Source organism: Pleurodeles waltl, chromosome 7 (assembly GCF_031143425.1).
Source record: "Pleurodeles waltl isolate 20211129_DDA chromosome 7, aPleWal1.hap1.20221129, whole genome shotgun sequence".
Lineage (NCBI taxonomy): Eukaryota > Metazoa > Chordata > Amphibia > Caudata > Salamandridae > Pleurodeles > Pleurodeles waltl.
This window is the reverse complement of record NC_090446.1, coordinates 674,745,510-674,765,543: the sequence shown is the minus strand read 5'-3', so window position 1 is coordinate 674,765,543 and position 20,034 is coordinate 674,745,510. Positions and strand designations below refer to the sequence as shown.

Genomic DNA, 20,034 nt, shown 5'->3' with positions numbered 1-20,034 from the left:
GAAACACTTATAAAGCTCTTACTATTCCAGTGTGCGGTGCAGGAATGCTTGCCTACACGGTAGCACCATGCACGGCATAGTTTGTGTGGATGGAAGGGTTTTGCCTTTGTTTTTATCTTATTTGGCAAATGTTTCCATGTCATGCATGATGACCACAGAGGAGGTTAAGGTATCGTGTTCGGGGGTTCATTTCTAGTGCAATGGGTTAAGAAGTGTGAGAAAGTTAAATCTAGCAGCTCTATAGGCCCATTTATATTTCCTATGGTCTCCGTTCACTAAGCTAGTTACCACAGAGTGTTGTCCATTCATTCTGAGATGTCCTGTTTAGGTTTATGGTCCTGGCTGCTAAGCTGAAGAGAGAGATGTCGGGAGATTTGCTGGGATGCATTTAGTTACAATCATCTCTTATGTGATTCATTGTGAGATGGAGTTAGTTTGAACATGCAATGGTGGACTAAATTTGAGTCCTCTGGTGACCAGGGTCATGTGGCAGATCAATTTATTTATTCTGTGCCTGTTGAGTTGGTGATGGGTGATGGGTGATGTGTTCCTGTGGACTTGTACACTACTGAGTGATAGATATGATTTGTATCAGATCTGTCTTGTGTGATTTGTAAGAAGACCATTTGGTATAAGGGGATTTTAGTACAGTGCTTCTTTGAACTATCAGCTGCATAACTGCTCAGTCTTAGTGATGACAAGGTAGGGTTATTTATGAATTTAAGTTACTACATAATTTCTAGGCTAGACACCGATCCGCCCTTCCTAACTTACCTTTACATAAAAAGTTGTTAGTGTTTGCTATCATGAAGTGTATCCTGCTTGGGCTGTTCCATAGCTGTAGATTGTACTAGAAGGATCGATTATTGTTTAGGGTGCTGCCTCAAAGGTATAGGTTGGTTTAGGTGTCTTTGAAGCAGCCATCTTATCACCTACCATCTGAATTTGTAAATGCTCCTTGATGCTTCGAAACTTGGCTGGTAATGTGTTCCAGAGCTTAGCACTACACATCTCGCCTGAAGCCCTTTGTGCTGGTATCAACATCTGTATCCCACTTGTAACTACATCTCTCATCACCCTCTCTATAATTTGATACCAGGACCTCTACATCTGGCTGCATCCCCTTTTTGCACTGATGTTGGTCTGTGTCCCTAACAGACACCTCGTCACCCTATCTGTAACTTGGTACCAGGACCTTTGCAGGCACTCACACCAGACACCTACAATGGGAACGTTTTTCCTCATGGAGTGATAGATTTTATAGTTTACTGATATTGCTAGAGTGAGACTCAACTGATGATTTGTAAATATGAACAAGAGGCTTATAGGAGGGTGTAAGAAACCAGAACCATTTAGGAAGGGTGAAGTTCCCGCATAACTCCAGACGTGCTTGGACTGCACAGTAAAGTACCCCATAGGTCAGGTTAAGAAATTTGTACGTAATGTTTTAACAATGAGAACTGTGAAGAAATGATATCCTCATTTCCAAATCTCTGCATCAATCAATACATTGTTTGACCTCTTGAGGGTTATGCTTGAATGTTCTTTGCTTACAATCTAATGTACTTATAAGTGTCTCAGGGGGAAGGCTTGTATTACAGACCACAACTACATTTTGAAACCCATTTTAAGGGTTAATTGTTAAGGATATTTAAGGAAAGGCAAAGCCCCATAACTCCATATAGTGTTTGAAAATGCAGATTATGCGAATTAAAAATCTAGAGAAAATATAATTTAATGTTTTATATAGGCCTCCATTCCACTTCTTTGCACCAAATGCAGTAACTTGACCATGTTTAAACGGTCTTTCCCAGATCCCCCGTCAGCTCAGTCCACACCAGTAAATCCTTAATGCTGCAGATGTGGCTGACTAACACACGCAATCTAGTCAAGAGAGACAAACGTTTGCGTTCTGGTGTTTTAATCCAAGTAGACTGAGTATTTGATATCTTGTGCAGTGTACTCAACTTGTATGGAAGGGCCCACTGTGGATGACTCTTTAGAGATTCTGTGGAGATTTTTTAGTACTGTCTTTACAAGTAAAAACGTTAGACTTGTGTGTTAATAGGGATCATTTGGGTTATATATTTAAATTTACTTCAATATACATGACTTAGAAAGCTTCATATCTTAGTGCAATTTGTATGATTAACTGTTCCAAGATATATGGACGTTCCAAAAAATGAAAACATGTGGTTTTGCATTGTTGATGACGTTTCTTCTTTCTCATTGGTAACATGCATAATTGATTTCTCAGAATTGGAGAATGAGAAGATATTTTTCTGCACTTATTGGTGGCCATTTATTTGTGGTGTCTAATTAGACTAAAGTGGAAAAGACAAGGTTGCAGTTTACAGTTTCAGAGTCTGTACACATACCATTTCAAATAAAGAAATGTATGTAGCTATTAGTAAATTATACCCCAAATAAAGCAGAATATGTTGCTAAATAACCTATCTTAGTGTACTGACGGTACTTTAGAATGCATGGTTAGTAAATCTCACTTGCAAATGTGCAAAACTTGTATAAAATGAGACATAATTGAACATACTCACACAAGAGAAGCAGACCTCTCTTGCTGTTTCACTAGCCTACTGTTATTTCAAAGCAATTTTCTCCCTTCTATATAGAACCATGTATCTGATGAAGTTTGCCTGATATGACTATAACAGGCTGCTCCTAAAGATTTTTCTGAGAGGATCAAAGGATTTTTTGGTTCCTATCTTTGTATATCTTAGTGTAGTTCATTTCCTCTCTAACAATACTGGTTTACACTGTTTGCCTGCATCGTCAGTTGCGTACAAATAAGAGCGGTGATTATTAAATATCAATCCCCTTCACAAGGAAGCTGTAATTCTGTGGGAACATTCTCTTCATAACCAGATTTATCATTTTGATTGCACCTTCTAGGCCGGTTGAGACTGTAGAAAGTGACTGACATTCTGTGACTCCCTTAGGTGTAACAGCTTGTCAAAGGAGTAAAATAAAAAACAAATCCTTATCTTGATGCAACTATGGACAGTCACATATGCCTGCTTAGCTCTTAAGAATGAAAGGTGTAAAGACACTTCCGAGTAATTGGTCCAAGGGTGGATAGCAGAGTCTCTCCTCTCTGTTTTGCTTTCTTTCAGTGATATCAAGATATTGAGATATTGCCAGACTTCTCAAAATACACGTTTAGACATAAGTAGTCAGTATCTGCTGACCTAACTGAAAGGAATGATTCCTTGGTCAGCAAACATGTTAAACCTAAGCACATAGTTTCTGGAAAGTTTAAGATCGCCTCTTCTTAGACTAGTGTTTAACTTCCTCACTAAAGCCAGAAAACCTTATAGAAAAGAATCATCGTTTGAAATGGAAGAGCCATTTAATGAATGTTGTCAATAAGGATATCTTAGCTGTTCTTCACTCTCAAATACTTTCATTCATGCAGCCAAGCTCATAACAGTGATTACCTTCTGTGCCATTCATCTTTTTACCACCTGTAGCTCTCCCACCTCAAAGTTGGGACCTGACTAATGTAAGGTCTACTCTCAAAGTAGATTCCCTCATTATAATTTCATCTATTATTAAAATCAGGACGATGCTTGGCCCTCATTAAATGAACTCATGAATACAAATTCTTTGCTTGAACATTGGTTTAAGTCTACCCTTTATTTGTTTTTCTGTACATCCAAAAATGTATTTTGAGAAACAATGATGGAAACACTGGGTGTCATAAGGGCCTTGCAGTGCTGTAGAATACCTGGGCACTGGGCCCAAGCATCAGACAGTAAAAAGAACACATTACTGAAGTTCTAGGAGTCCGTGAACAAGATGAACCATCACTAATTTCTTAAATCAGGAACTAAACACCCCAAACAATAACCAGGCTTTTGAAGCCACATCCACTTTGGTTCTTATAGAGGGTTACAAATCCTTTTACCGATTCCCTGCAGATTAAAAAAAAAAAAAAAAAAAAGGGTCAACACTACTACATTAACCCTGGTTAGGTAGAGGGCCCTATTATAGATGCAAACCAACTCACTGGCACAAAGAAAGATAGTAATGTTGAATGGCCTTTTTTTGCACCTCCAGAGAGACCTGTTGGAGTGAAAAACGAAATTACTTACCTATTTGACCATAGAGAAACAAATGCCAAAAGGCTAAGGAATGGCACTTTGCTGTACAAATATAGCAATACTTAACATACATGACTGCAGTTCATGAGTAAACAAGGCAGTCGTTCATGGCTTTTGGATGAAAGTTGGCTTTCTACATTTTACCCCATGGCGATAAATTAAAAACAATTGAGCCTATTTTACTAGACCAGAACACTTATATATGTTTGTTAATACTTGGTTTTTGACAGTGTGGTCCTGAAATGGTTTTTGACCTAAACATTACTTCAGTTTTCCGCCTGTCATCTTGAGCTTAACTGAGAGACAGTTGGAGGACTGGCGGCCAGTATACATTGTGCATTTATCAGGATTAGCATATGACCTCTAAATGTGTCTTGTATGGCACACATACAGTACTCAACCTTTTCTGTTTCCTTTTCATTTAAGCTCGGGTATATTGTGTTTGCTTTTGGCCTTGTGAAATGTTTGAGAAAAGCTCTCGGAGTGGTGAAGGGTGTACTGCGGGTGGGCTTGGGTGTTAGTTGAAAGGTGACTACAGTGTTAAGTACATAATATGGACTTCGGCTGTCAACTCACAAGAAACTTTTGTAAAGATTAAAAAGCCTTTCTTTTTTTTAATTTTCTGCAGGAATCCATCTTTATAAATTGGGAGTATTAAAATCTGGATTAATGATATTTGAGGATGCCTAGTTACAGGGCTGTAAACCCTTACGGTTCCCAGGTCTTGTAGATGGGAATACATTTGTTGAATCGCTGTACCACCGTAACTACCCTTGATTAACTTTTTGCTTAGTAAGCCTCTGTTGTGTAGTTGAGGAGTAAGTACTCATATTCAATAAATTGTGCAGTGACAGCTGTAGAATTTATTCAATTATCTTTAAGAAACATACTTTCATTGTAATTTCTGTAGCTAGTGACACCTTACCAGAATAGACCACACAGGTGGTTGGGTTCTTCCCTTGCAATATGTGCTCCAAGTCCTTGAAAATGTGTTGATTTCTCTGTCGTACCTTCTTACCTCTTGTTGGCATTGTATCACCTTTGATAATGGTTTTATTAAACTTTGCATCATCTAATTTGCTGATCATGTATAGGTGTAGGTACCTAGAATTCAAATTTGATTGTATCAAAATATATTTACAGTTTAAAGGGGATGAAAAGTTTACATTCCTGTTATTACTATGCACGTTTTAAAAGAAGAGTTTCAGGAGATTGTTTCCAATCTAATTTGGTTGTTTTTTTTTGTTCCTGGCCTGTGTTCGATTATAGGTGAAATTGGACTTCTTTGACTTGCTATCTAATCACCATTTGGATGGTCAGTCACGCTGGAGCAAGGTGAAAGACAAAGTAGAAGGAGACCCACGATACAAAGCTGTGGATGGTTCCTCCATGAGGGAGGACCTCTTCAAACAGTATATTGAAAAAGTTGCCAAGGTGTGTTCGATATTTATCCACTCTACCAATTTTTTTTGTGAAAATGGAACTCCCTTACCTCACTTAGTCTTCTTGCCTGTTCTGTGCTGGACACTGGCATACAATTGTTAACTTCTGTCAATTGCCACTTAAAGGCTCTGGTTCCTAGTTGGAGGTCTAGGCAGTTGTGTTTTCTGTTTCTGAAAGGTTGTTTCCAAGCAAGTAGTAGGTTGTGATTTGATATCTCTGATGTCCGTCTTGACATTTCCTCACTTCAGCAGTGAGCTGCAGTCTAACCCTAAATCTTGTGTTCTTCGGTGACTAGGTTTGAAAAAGTTCTTCAGCAGGATTCAGAAAAAATAGGTTTATTTTTTCATTTCCAATAAGTGTTGGATACTGGTTTCCAATCCTTGGTAAGAGCCCTAGCATCATGATGTGAGGTATTTGTATCTACATGGGCAACAAGCAGAGCTTTTTTTATTCTTTTAATTTAGCCATGCTGTTTTCTGATGAAATTACAGCACAGTTCTGTGGCTGTTGAAGAGCATGTATGTAAGTGAGTTTAGCTGCATGTTGGCTGCCTCATGTACATAACATGCTTTCTGTAAACATTTCCCTAATGATGTTCCTGAAATGAAGATTTGTAGTCCATTTATGGAATGCTTATATTAACCTTAAATACTGGGGAAATGCATATTCCTAGTGTACTTTTCTTAAGCTGTCATTGTAGACCCTTACCAAGCATGGAGATTGGTCTGTGACCCAACCTCAAAAAGGATACAAACTGATAGGTGACATTCTCTCTGACCTGTTGCACAAACTTAATGATCCTCATCTTTGAAGTGTAGCTTGAACCCATATGAGCAGCAAAGTGATGTAGAAACATTCTGTGCCTCTCTGTCACATTTGTTTTGCAACTTACCAAGAAGACCAATAATGCTTCAAAACTGTATTGCTCCCATTCAGGCTGTGTGAGACCTAGCAGTTCCAGGTGGATTGTCCCATTTGCAGGTAACTACCAGAGGGAAAGAACACACTATGTTGCAAGGTTTGGGGACTTGCAATTTTAGATTACCTGATTACACCTGCAACAATCCTTGCTCTTTTGTAAGGGTGCACTTTTGCCACAGCTCAACTGAACAAGCTGAGATTATCTTGCAGTTGATCGGGCACTGAGAAATCAATGCCTTTGAGAGGAGAAAGAGTAACACAGATAAAATATCAGTGAATAAAAATAACAAGGAAGATTTGATATCTGGAATGGTACTGATTGACGTGGACACCATTGTATATTTTTTGGTACCGGTGAATCTACCAAAGACTTCCAGGCTATCAAGTATGTAGGTGATACAATATCTCCTCTGATGTGGAGCTTTGTCCAAATTTTTCACTGTATTTCTAGACTAGTCTTTCAGTACTCCTACAAAAGAAGTGTGGTTGTTCACTTGCTTTACAATTTTCTCCTCATTGGGATTGTTATTTTACTGAGCAGGTCTCATTGCCTTTCTTTAATCAGGTTTCACCTGTACTTTTAACTAACATACATTGGTCTCAAATTGTACCATACTACAGCTAATGCTTATTCTCCTTTTCCCTTGCTCCCCATTGTATTATATTATGCTACTTCTTCAATAATGGCCTCTCTAGGGAAATAAATAATTCAGCAGTTTCTTTGAGTTGGCTAACAGTATCATGGCCACAGTGATGCAGTCCAGTTTTTCTCACCACTGCTAGATAACTTGACTGTTCAAGGAAAATAATTTGTGTGTCCGTTTCAGACCCTACCTTTGCACTGCCTTCACATCTCAGTCAGGAGGCAAGCCTAACTTTCTGCCTTATAATGGTGTTCTCTGCTTACAAGATTAAATTTGGCAACTGATTTTGGTATGCATGACTTAATGCAAGAGCCTCTAAAAATGCTGAATATTAATCATGCATTGATCTTGAAGGAAATTAAGTCTTTGTTATCTCTTTCCAAATTGGGTTCCTTAAGTTTTTTTTTCAGTCTGGCTCTAGTCTGCTTTGGTATGTGGAGGACCTCTTGTCATAACTTTATAAATGTCCTAGACGTAGTAGTAGTAGTAGTTGAGAGAATGAATGTTGATCAGACCCTTTCAGCTGTTGGCTTTCATGATTTTTTTAATGGTTTCTCATTGTTTTGATGGGCTGTCCATCAAGCCAAGACATTGTGTGTATCGCTGCATTGTGTCTTCCATTATTTAATTGGTAAGGGAGCTGAAGTTGTCCTTCACTTAAACTCTAGGTGCGCCATCACATGAAAGTGTAATTGATAGCCTTTGGGTTTTCTTTGATTTATAAACATGGCTGACATTTTATTACTGACTTAAGAGGCGTTTAGAGTGTAAGTACTTTTTGTATACCTTGTCATAAAGAGACACTGATGTTTACTCATTTGCATTCACTTGTTTTACCTTGCTGCCATAACATTTTGTTTACTGCTTTTTTAATTCACACATTTAAGATGTTTGCGCCGATAAGCGGTTTTAAAGATGCAATGAAGACACTGGCCATGTGTTGAAACTGTGTACTGTGCTGTGCAATATTTTGTTCTGTATGCCTGATAAGTTCTCCAGTTACAACGGAAGCTTCATCATCTGGCTCCTTTTGATTAAACTATATTTGGAAGGTACTTCTTACCTCGGTTATTGCAATTCTGTTCAGCAAAGTGGCCTTATTCTCAGCTTCCATATTTTTGTAGAGAAACAGTTAATTTTTTTCTTTATAGGACAGCTGAAGGCACCACACAGACACCCCCTGCCCTGTTTACTAAGCACTTGTAATATCAAGAAGCCAGACTTATTGGCTTTGTCACTACTTATTTCCAAATTGGGACCTCATATTTCTAACTAACCTTTCCTTAATAAATGGAAACTTTTATGATGGATTGATCGCTTACTTTTGGTTCAAGATAAGCTATGTCAGCCTTTTAAGCCAACCACTAAGAGACTGAGCTTGACGTAGATTCATTTTAAATTAGGTATATAGCATAAAAATCTGACTTAGGTCTGACCAAGCTAGACCTAATTGGAAACTACTGTCTAAATCTTCCTTCAGTCCCTCCCTTATATTCAACAGTATCTCCTCAGGTGTGGAGCTTTGAGTCTAGATTTTTCACTGTATTCCAAGATTGAGACTGCCCATAGCATCTGGAAGGGACACAAAGTACTTCACCTCTGTGGGATATTCGGCTGATTCTTCCGAAAGAAAATTCTTATACTCCAGTGAGGCAGGGGTATCTGGCCAACAGCCTTATTCAGTGTCTTAGAGTAACTATTTTCATATTGTTGCTGAGGTCATGGAGGCAGTACAGATTGGGCACGGGGGGGACACCTGTGTATCACCAAGTTATGTACTTCCACGTTCCTGTCAAGTAAAAGCATTGTTTCTGAGAATTAAGATAATTTATCAGTACAGGTGTTTGTCTGAGCACACCTCCCAGAGTGTTCACCATGGTTCTTTGAGTAAATTCTGCCCATGGTGGTCACACTTGTACACGTACACATGTACAGATAACTGGTTTGGTAATGCCTGGTCTCGCATGGCTTGTTCAGAGAGCCTTCAGATTGTTTTCAGCACTCTTCAATCTGAAGTTTTCTATCAACCAGAAAATGTCATCTTCTGCAGTCTGAGACGTAACTTCTTGAGAGCAGTGCTGACATATTTGGCAGTGTCGCCTCCAGAACAAATCATATCCTAGAAGTGGGGGAGGGGGCGGGGACGACATTTTTACAGCCATCCCGTGACTGTGACATGGTAGTTCAAACTACCCTTGTGCCTTACAGATCCTAGCATTCCTACTCATTCTCCTGGCTCACCTTTGATGATAATTCCTCAACATCTGTTTCAGAACTGGTGTCAGACCTGATATGATTTTAATTTTAATCTGGCCAGCTGTTTCAGCCTTTTGACCTCCAAAGCTAATTTTGTGATTGGGAGTTTGCAGACATCTCCTTTTTCCCACTTGCCATAGGTTCTGCTCTGTATGACTGAAGACTCTTTGTTTGGGGGGGCAGGGGGGAGAGATCACTTATTTTCTTGCCTCTTGAAATAGAACACAGAAAACAGACAACCTTCAGATGTTAATATGCAGGTCTGTTAATGAATTGCTTCCTTACTTGTCTTTGGGGCAGATTTTTTGAGTCCGAACAGTCAATAAAAAAACTTATATTTCTTCTGCCAGCACAGATGATTCAGATGTAGGAGCAGTCTCTAAGCAAAACTCTATTTTACTCCTCTACTGAAAAATGTTGATCAAGACAAGTTTAATGTAGGGCAATGTGTAAAGTATTAATGCAGTTACCCGGTTTGTAATAAAGTCGAAATGCAAGTTTAATGTAGGGCAATGTGTAAAGTATTAATGCAGTTACCCTTTTTGTAATAAAGTCGAAATGCAAAGAAATATAAATTGTAAACCAAATAAGAAAAGTAGAGTAATATTTAATAAACAAAAGGCCACCAAAATGATAATCCAGTAAGGGAAATTTTAAGAAGCAATAGGTCAAGAAGCATTAAATAGCAATTATAGACAATGGTCGCTGTAGACTGGTAACTGGGCTCTAGTCAATGTTGACGGCAATGAAGCGCAGGTCAGATACACTAACAAGGTTCGTCCTGGTCATAGTTTTTACCTTCTGACTTTAGCCCTTTAAGTTCCAATCTACCACAGTAGTGCACGTCTAAGGGATACACTTAGATTCAGCCTGTGGCACCTGCAACAACAAGGTGATGAATGGAATGCTTGAATTATTTTCAGCCACTGGCGCTTCAGTCATTGTTTTTTGCACACCATGCTACCTTAGTTTGGACCCAGATATATGTGGATCAGTCTTGACCCTGCTCCAATAAGAACAATCCTCCCTAAACTACCAAGGCGGGTCCTCCCTGAACCAGAACACAAGCAACCCAAGACCGTTTTTTCCTTGATTGAGGCTCTTCAGTCGGATATAACTTGGTCCCAGTGACAAAATGAGCCTGGGGCCCTACTTGTGTGCCTACTGTTACACTTAGGGCAGCTACTGCAATAACAAAAATACGATGATGGATAGAATGCTTTTTCTTTGTTTTCTTTAATACGCTGTTTTACCCTAAGTGGGATGGGTATGACAAGACATGGGTCCTGTGCACACTGTGCCACTGTAACCAAGTTGTACCCGGCTGAGCAGCCCTGATAAGTGTGAAACCGGTCATGGGTTTCTTGTGTTATGGTTCAGGGAGGACCGAGCCTGGTAGAGCAGTCAGTTCTAATTTGCACATGGCTACATCCAATCTGTGGTGGCACGGTGTTTAAAAGAATGATGGGTTGGCGGGCGGCCCGAGTGATCACCAGTGGCTGAGATTAATTAAAGTATTCTATCTATCACTTTTCTGTATGCAGCAGTGTTACACGGTATCAAGATAGAGGTGAGCAGTAGGCTCTAGTCCAGTTCCATTTGCCACTGATCTGCTGGGTTGTTGTGGAAATGCCTTTTGTAGCCTGTTTTATCTCTGTAGCTGAACAGGTCAGCCTAGTGATCCTTAGAGTCCACTTTGTTCTGTACACAAAAGAGCAGGTCCACGTCACAGACAGCAAGTACAGTCCTCTTCTGTTCTTCCTTAGATCCAGGAGTGTTTTGAAGTGGGTGCCTGGAGATGCCACTTGCCTGACACAATCTAGTGGGTACAAGTGACTCCTGGGAACACGCAGACCAATGGAATAGGAGTTCCTGGGGCTAACTATGTGCACTTACGGCATTTTCAAGATATCAGAAGTCTTCAGCCAAACTAAACCTGGGCTCTTGAGGGCTGTGGGAGTAGGGGAGTGTACTATAGTAATCCTACTGTCTTTCCACATTTAACACTAAAATCCTGTTTGGGACAGTCACTGTACCCACACAACAAACACGGAGACAAGTGTGGTTGAACAAAGGAAAGGTTTTTAGCAAAATTACAGCGATGCACAAACATTGTATTGACATAATGTTTCCCTTACATTCAAGTGTACCACCAGTGTTATAAGTAAACCTAGCAGATCTGTCAACCATGATCATGATTTGACACTGAAGTATCAAAAGGATTCTTCATGTTGAAACAAGGAGCATAGGCACTTTACTGCTTGTTAAAGTGCACAGAGTTCTACAGCAAGCAGAAACAATCAAGGCAAACATCTTGGGATACACCATGCACAAGATGGCTATTCCTGCAATTTTCAGTGGCAAATTAAGTTGTGGAGCATCAGATTAGTGGTTTCCTCCATCATGTTCCTCTTAGTAGGATCCTACCCAAAGTAGGACTTATATTTGCTTTTGATCATGCTCATGCACAAATCTTTTGAGTCCGTGGCTTCTTGGGACCACCTTGAAATTGTGCCTTTTTAGTAGTGCGGACTGGTGCCAGGGGGAACTGGCAAGCATTGTTTATGGTCTTTGGTAAAGTCATGTTGCATGACTTTTCTCATCTCTTATTCAAGAGGTATTAACTTACTTTCTTTCAAACCATAAGAGCTGTGGCATTCATTCTGTCTACACCGCCCGCTTACTTGGCAGAAGAGGCATTTTGCAAGCTAGACATCAGCTTTGAGGTTTTACTTTGAAAGCCCTGCAGATTGTCCAGCCATGTGTTTGTCACATAAATGGATAGTCTCTTGAGTTGCAAAATGCTAGGGCAACAGAGGAGTTCAGGCTCATTCTACCAGAGGAAAAACAGCTCTGTCATTTGTAGGGTAGCATCCTGAGCTACTGTGCATGCTTTCTGCAAACAATACTCCCTCTGTGCACCTTTTGGTACAGATGAAACGTTTATGCTGAATGTTCTTCGCTGCATGTTTGCTTCAGACTTTTCTCTATATTTGTCTTTTTTTCTCCAAGCTTTTTAAGCTCTGTTTTTACCTTTGGGGATGGTGAAAGAGCAGGACGGCAGTAAGAACAAACAACATTTTTCATGATTCATGCGTTCCTAGTCCTTGTTCTCCTTGTCAGCATGCCATCCCTGTGAGAACTGTGCTGTGCTGCAACTTTACAAGTTTGGAGGATGGAGGGGGTGAGTTGAGAATGTCAGAAAAAAATGTGCATATTTAGAGTTAGCACTCGAGCACAAAGCTTGTCCAATGGCAATCAAATTCTTAGTGACTTCTTAGTAATTTGTAAAACTTATCTGGTCTTGTATGCCACTGCAGGATGTTCCTATCTATTTTGCAAGGATTGTTAGCAAGAACTAAGAACCACACAAACCTGCAAGTAATGTTTCCTGATCTACATCCTTGTATACCTAGTAGAATGCCAGACACTCTCTTCAGCTGAACCTTGAACACATTAGCTCTGTAGGCTGGGCCTTCTGCAGTTGTATTATAAAGCCTGTTGTGCTGCTTTCTTAGACAACGACTGGCTAAGCCAGCTTTTACAGTGAAGACAAGTCCATCTACTGACCCCTTTTATACCTTCTTGAGAATTCCCAGTGTATCCATTTTGGTGATTGAATGGCCGTTTCTGTTGCTTCAGTTCCCGGTGTCACACTTTCAAAGACGAGCTTGGAGTCCTAGTGACCCTATTCTTGCTCTCTGCGCGATCTTTTGAACGGTTGTGGGGTTTCAACTATATTGATCTCAGTTGGTGAACAGTTCCTCCCTAGTTATGCTCATTTGTGATTGGTGAGAAAATCTAGACTTGTGGACTGTTGCACCACCAAGCACAGCCCAGTGACAAGTATATTCCGGATTGGAGAAGGCAGCCGATGCAAGTGTCTTACAAGATGGAAACATGCTTTCTTCTTCATTAGATTCATCCGGGAGTGAAGTTTCATATTCTCATAAAAGTCTGTTACTTGATAATGGATTTATTTTGTGTTTGTTTGCATATAATGGTACAGGAAAATGGAGTAGGGGCTAGTTTCTACCTTGCATTAAACCATTGATATATTTGTGAAAGTGCAACAATATATTTGTAAGATGGGTGATTTATTGCCTAATTTGTTATAAACCGCGTAACGGTAGCCATTTATATTTATGCAGGCATTTATATTTATGCAGTTAAAAGATGTGAGTACCTTCTTGTAAGTCAATTGTTGTCTGTTAATGATTTGATGTATGTATTTATAAATAATGCTATCTGCCATTGAGTAATGTTTCCAACAATATTGATGTTTAGGATTTCCAAATTGAAACTTCCATATTCAGACAAGTTTTTACTTTCCTTCTCTATTTAGCAATGGTTTTCATGGCACTGTTTAGGTTTGTTCCTTTTCAGCTGTAGTTGGTAATTATTTTCTCCACATTGAGCTTACGTTGTTTTTATAATAATCCTCATTTAGGAACCACGAATACATATTTGTAGCAATAAATACCAATTGATAGATTTTAAAGCATGGTAATAAAATGCAGTTGTGCCACTTCTTTATTTGAACATTAGGGTAAGCCCCGAACTGAGCTTTATTCATTCTAGAAGATGTTTGAGGTCAATTTAGAGGCCTTACAGTATGTGATTAGGGAAAAGTAAAGGATGTATGCAAATTTTGTGATTTACTATAGGCACAGTCGTCATTTTCACTGTTTTCCCCTGTCCCTCCTTAGCAGGCGACCATGTTAGTGTTATGAACTTTCCATTTTTGAATCTTTTTCTCTATAGTAGTTTTGACCTGATCCCTAGACTATAGTCAGCCTTTGAAATCCTAGTTCAGGTCCTTCTGCATGGGCCTTAAACGCTTAAGGCGCAGGACCGATGTTTTCAAAAGTTCTGTTTTTTAGTTCAAGATCGAAAGTGAGTGTATCATGAGAGTAGACTTAATTTTCTCCCACAGTCTAACAAATAGCACATAGTAAGCATTTCAGTGGTGATGATTGACACCTTTTTCTTGTTGGAAAAGGAGTATGAGAAGATGTTATTAATTGTGATTATTGGCTTGGGGAACTATTTTGGACCATTATCATTTGTATGGGCACTTCAGATGTTGGCTTTTTTAATATGTTGTAAATTAGAGAACTTTAAGTTGGGATTAGTTTCTTTTTCAGTTTGGGAGTATGATTGATAGGTTTTTAATAATATTTAGTGGTGGCAAATGTAAGTTTGAATTTTTTAAAAAAGGTGTACGTTGATAATCTGAGTTTCTCCTTGAATGTTCATTACCATAATTTTCACAGTTTTAGTGAAACATTTGTAACATTTTCAATGATTTGCCATTCTTTTGTGCTGAATAAACGGTTATAATGGGTATAATGTAGAACCTTCTCGTGTCATTATAGAGGCTTACACACGTCACATTTAATGTGATTTAATTGTGTTAATTAGCTGAAAGTTTATCCCTTTTAATCTTCACTGTTAGTCAACAGCGACTATTTTATTTGTAATGTCACGTTTAAGTGTGGTATTAGCCAAGACCTTGCTATTTTACTAAAAACAACCTTCTTCATTAATTGATCTGATGTAGTGTCATTTACATTTTTCTCCCACCCACTCCAGCATATATTGTATGGGGCACAAGGTCAACCCATTAACTTACCTGAACGTTTCAATATTCTGCTCTTATAAAATGGGCACATTAAGTTATTCCCTTCTGCACCAGGTAGTACTCGTGTATTGTGTGCTTTTATATAAAATGTATATATGTATATGGTCTTTTATGCAACGCTGGTTGTCATACAATGCATGCATTCTTACAAACATTCATAAATGAAATAAGCATTGGCAAAGCCTACTAATAAGGAGCCATTGCCAGACCTCTTGGTTTTGAAAAAGCTTTTTATGCTTCGGAGCATGCTTATTAGCATGAAGGGTTTGTATAGCTATCTGTTCTATGCATGAGTCTGAGACAAACAACATATGATCTATTTTAACTATTACTGAAGTCATTGTGTGGTTTAGGAAAGATGTATTCTCCTTATTGTGTTTTGTGCCTGTCAGTCTGACAGCAAAGTTTTTTTTGCCAGTTTGTTTTAACTGAATTGTACTGTGCCTTGTATTGGTGGAACCTGAGTGTGATGCTTAGTTTTCTGCAATTGTATTTATCCATTATGAAACTGAAGTCCCCACCAGTATCAAGGTTGAGTCTTTGGGTAACCCAGGTAGAAACATCTTCCTGAAGTGGGGGCTTATATGTTCTATGTAAAAGAGCAGGGACCTCTCAGTTGATATCCACATGAACATCATCTTAATCCTCTTGGTGAGAGTTGTCAAAATTAATATTTAGCCTGTCATAATAATCACCTAAGTTCTAATTCTAACCCTCTGTCGTTCAAAGGTTATATTTTAATTCCAGCTATGAATTTTCAAATAAAGTTGATTGTATAATACATTCGTGGACTGAACATTCTTATGCAGTCTTGTCACGCTCTGTTTAGTAACCGCTTCCCAACTGGAGCAAGATGTTTCCTGCACAGATTGTGTGAAATAATTGGCAAAACTAAAACTCTTAAAATAAAACCAAAGAAATAAATATATGCCCACCTTTCCTTTAAACACTTAGAAAATGACAGATGTCCTCAAGCTACCCACCAAATGAACTAATCATGGGACTGAAACTGCTTTTGTTTTAGCTGCGGATAATATCCGTTCTGTGGTTGATGCAAGGCAAGTTGTCACATTGATCCTTTTGGATCTATCTGCAGCTTTTGACTCCATCTCACCTGGCCTTCAGGCAGATCGTCTGCAAATACTGGGGCTTTCTGGGTCAAATTTAGATCTGTTAACCTTGTTTTTGAAGTATAGATCCCAGGAAGTTGTCTTGAACCAATTTAGCTCTGATCCCATTTCTTTGCAATGTGGCGTGTGACAGGGCTCGGCTTTGAGACCTACTCTTTTTTTCCCCTCTGGCCAATTTGAAACGGTCCTTTGGACTGCAAGTATTATCCTATGCGAATGACACATAAACGATGTCTATCCCCAAGGATGTGGAGACCATTGCAGTCAGTTTTGAGAAGCGTATTCAGGCAGTTGTCTTGGAGGAGCAGTCACTTTCTTAGATTGAATGGTGTTAAGACTGGGGTTCTGATTTTTGGTAATCAGCTCTCGATGTGGAATAACATTTGGTGGCCAGGCACTTTAGGGGTATTACCTACTTAAATAGACTCCGCCAAAAATCTTGGACTACTTGTGGACACCAACTCATCATTTGAACTCCAGGTCAATCTTACGGTATCCACCTGTTTTTGAGTTGTACAAATGCTGAGAAACGTGTTCCCCTTCTTTCCACTGAAAGCATGTAAGCGGGTTGTACTTAACTTGATTTCCTCTAGGCTAGACTACTACAGTGCTCTTTACTTGGGGATCAATAAAACCCCAGTTGCTAAACTTCGGTAAGTACAGGGTGTGGCAGCCAGACTGATACTTGACATGCCTAAACATCTGTCAGTCTTGGCGGAGATCTCTAATTTACATTGGCTACCTGTGAACAATTGCATTTCCTTTAAGCATTCCTTTATACATTGTTCATTGGGCAGTGCAAGATATCAGACCCAGAGCATTGACTAGGATGTTCTAAGGATATAGCCACACTAGACATCTCTGGTCTGCTAATCACAATCTTAAGGTCATTCACAAATTTACGAAGACCAGGTGGGGTAGAAGGTCTTTTTCTTTGGCTGTATTAAAGTTGCGGGATTCTCTTCCACTAACTATTAGTGATCTACAGAAACACAGTAGTTTCCGGAAAGCACTGAAGACTTGGCTCTTTACTCTGATTGGTTGTATTTTAATTTCGACATGAGTTGTTTTCCTTCATCCTTGGCTCACGTCAACAATATTGACCTTAATGTAGAGCTCATAACTCAAGTCTAAATCTCCCAACTCTCATGCTGGCAGCAATGTTATTGAGGCTCTTAAACACAGCTGTTGCTTCTGTGTATCACATCATGCCTCTCTATCTTCCAGCAAAAGACTTAGTTCAGCCTTTAATCGCCTGCAAAAGCACCTCAACATACCAAATGCCCACTCAACAGAACAGACAGTGGTCCAGGTAATTGAATATTGATGCAAGGAATTTGCCAAATATATTTCTGAAAATCAGTGGCATAAGGAACTAGGTTGAGGCCTTCAATTTTTTAACACACAATCATCCTTACAAATCATGTGCCTCCAAATAATGTACATTCACTTTCATAACACTGTGGAATATCAAATAAGTAGCAGCTGCAGCCCAAACATTTGCATTAATCAGATGTCCTTGTACACCTGGTATAACAAACACATACAGAATCTCTCACTGGCTCGCTTGATCAAGGTTGTCTGTGATCATCTCAAAATAGGACGTTAGGTCACTACTGGAAAGAAAAAACCTGATGCCGACCTAAACAAAACTGATAACTTAAGACCCATAATGCACAAATCATATATTTTCAAGCTACAGGTAGTGTGTGGTTTAAGTACATTAACATACCTCTCATTGTGGCCTTCCTCAATTCATGCTTTTGATTTGCACACAGTATTGAAACTTCCCTTGTTAGGACATTTGGTATTGTTTCTATTTTTTTGTACAAAACATTCTCTTCCATTCTAGTGATTTTGAACCAATCAGCATTTTAAACGGTTTACTGTGTTTTACTGCCATTACTTATGATGAGTATTAACAAAGTGGCTCATGTCTAACCTCCCCCAGCATATTCCACTTTGCTCTGGATACCTGTTCTTTGATGCAATTAGTTTAGCACGAAGGCTGCAGATAACTTGTTTATTTTTTACCATTTCTGAAAGCTAAAATACCACAGTCACAAATAAATGCTTGGTGTTTGGGTGCCATATTCCTTCTCAGTTTGAGTTGATTGAGGGTGGAATTAGATTTGGTTCTATGAATAATACTAGGTGGGCGTACATTGGGGAGTTTGCTTTGCTTGGTACTGGACTAATTGTCACCCATCAGTGAATTAGCTAGAGCTGTGACTTTGCAGAGGTGTCTGCTAATCCTCACTAGACGGCACTACAAGACTTTTTTATACTAATTTTGAAATTTAGTCCAAATGGAATCTTTTGGTTTTATTACAGGCTGTGGTTTCTATTATTGGATTAGGAAGAATGCATAGATGTCATAATTAGTATGCTTTCAAGATTCATGATCCATATTCAAAAGGTAAATTTACTAGCAGGGACCCCTGGGGTCTCGAAAGCTAATGTAGTAAACAAAAAAAAAATCGGCTCAGAGTAAGCATGCAAAATTGTCACTTTGCAGCAATCCCATGCTGCTCTATTTGGTGTCCCTAGCGAGCCACTATGTTGCAAATATGTTCCAATGGAGCTACAGTGGTACAACCTCTGTCAAAGAAACACTACCCCGGGTTGTTTCTCCTGTACTACAAGGAGTTGCAGATTGGCTTTAAGTTATTGCCAAATGTGTTAGATTGAGAATTTTAGAAGCAGATTCCTCACCTTGTGAACATCCCCCAGATGCCTGACTGGATCTGGAAACTTTAAAGCAATTCCGTTATGTGTAGACAGATAGCATCATGCGGCTCCATGTTGTGTCTGTCTTCAGTTCCTTCTTTAGAAGCTCTCCATCGTTGACCATAGAGTTAACTGTCCTGTCTCTTGACACAACATTCCATCAGGAAAATGTGTTTATTTTTTTTCCAACACAATTCTTTGCAGTGTGCAGTTATGGCTTGCCAGTGATAACACGCATGACACAAAGTTTTGTTTGTGCTGAACGCAGCCAAACTTGCCATTGCCAAGCTCTGAAGAAGTCACAGAAACAGTCCCAGACATGGTCACGGGTGTGGTCACACTCCTGAGACCAATCCCGAGACCACTCTACTTCGAGATCCAGAAGTTCAGGTAGGTCAAGGAAACCCAAAAACATATGTCAAAACATGGTTCTCCTTCGTCCCGCTGCTCCCATCGCTCAGTCACGCGACACCCCAGGCACTTCTAGTCCTCAGAGCTGCTCCACATGTGCTTTCGTTCTACCTTGTTCCTTCTGAGCAGACAACTACAGCAGGCTACTTACATTGTTTAAAGGAGGCCGCAGCTATCATATTTCGTACTTCACTGGATCCTTTTGGAACACCTCCGGGTCCCCAAGGATTCAATGTAGCAGTGTGTTGGAGGCTCTTCGGTGAATCCTTCCCTGACACTTTATCCTCCACTTGACATCCCCCCAAGTTTAGACCCGCAGTTGAGCACTGTGCCACTGATTCGAGCCACGGCCCAACGTCAGACACTGCCCCGGGCACAGACAGCACCTCGGGCTAGATCCTTGATGCCGGGCCCTGATCAGATCATTTTCTCTGATTTCGAACCTCAACTCCCATGATTCCCCCATAGCTGTTTTGCCTGTTCGGATGAGGATCAGCAGTTTTATGCTTTGAATGCTGAAGGAAAGATGTTTCCTTATGAGGGCAATGTGTCTGAGTACCTACAAGATGCTAGTGGGTTAGATAACCTCCCCTGATGTAGACTTACTCTTCTAACCCGATATCCTCTGAGAATCTGCTTGCTTTGTGACAATTGCAAGGGTAGTCAGAGTTCTTAGTCTTAAGCTACCCATGCCAGTAGTAAAGACCAACATATTCAAAGAAGTTGTTAACGCA

At 39.6% G+C, this 20,034-nt stretch overlaps 1 protein-coding gene across 2 annotated transcripts in view; it reads left to right on the top strand.

Annotated features, from left to right (window-relative positions):
• The window catches only part of TCERG1 (transcription elongation regulator 1), a 737,036-nt gene that overhangs the window by 641,218 nt on the left and 75,784 nt on the right, over nucleotides 1–20,034 (top strand). Inside the window, exon 16 of one of the 2 annotated variants that reach the window (XM_069244675.1) lies at nucleotides 5,391–5,555. The exons of the other annotated variant lie outside the window; for it this stretch is intronic. Coding sequence (XP_069100776.1) covers nucleotides 5,391–5,555 — 165 coding nt within the window. The remainder of the gene's footprint in view (nucleotides 1–5,390; nucleotides 5,556–20,034) is intronic. 2 annotated transcript variants of the gene reach the window in all.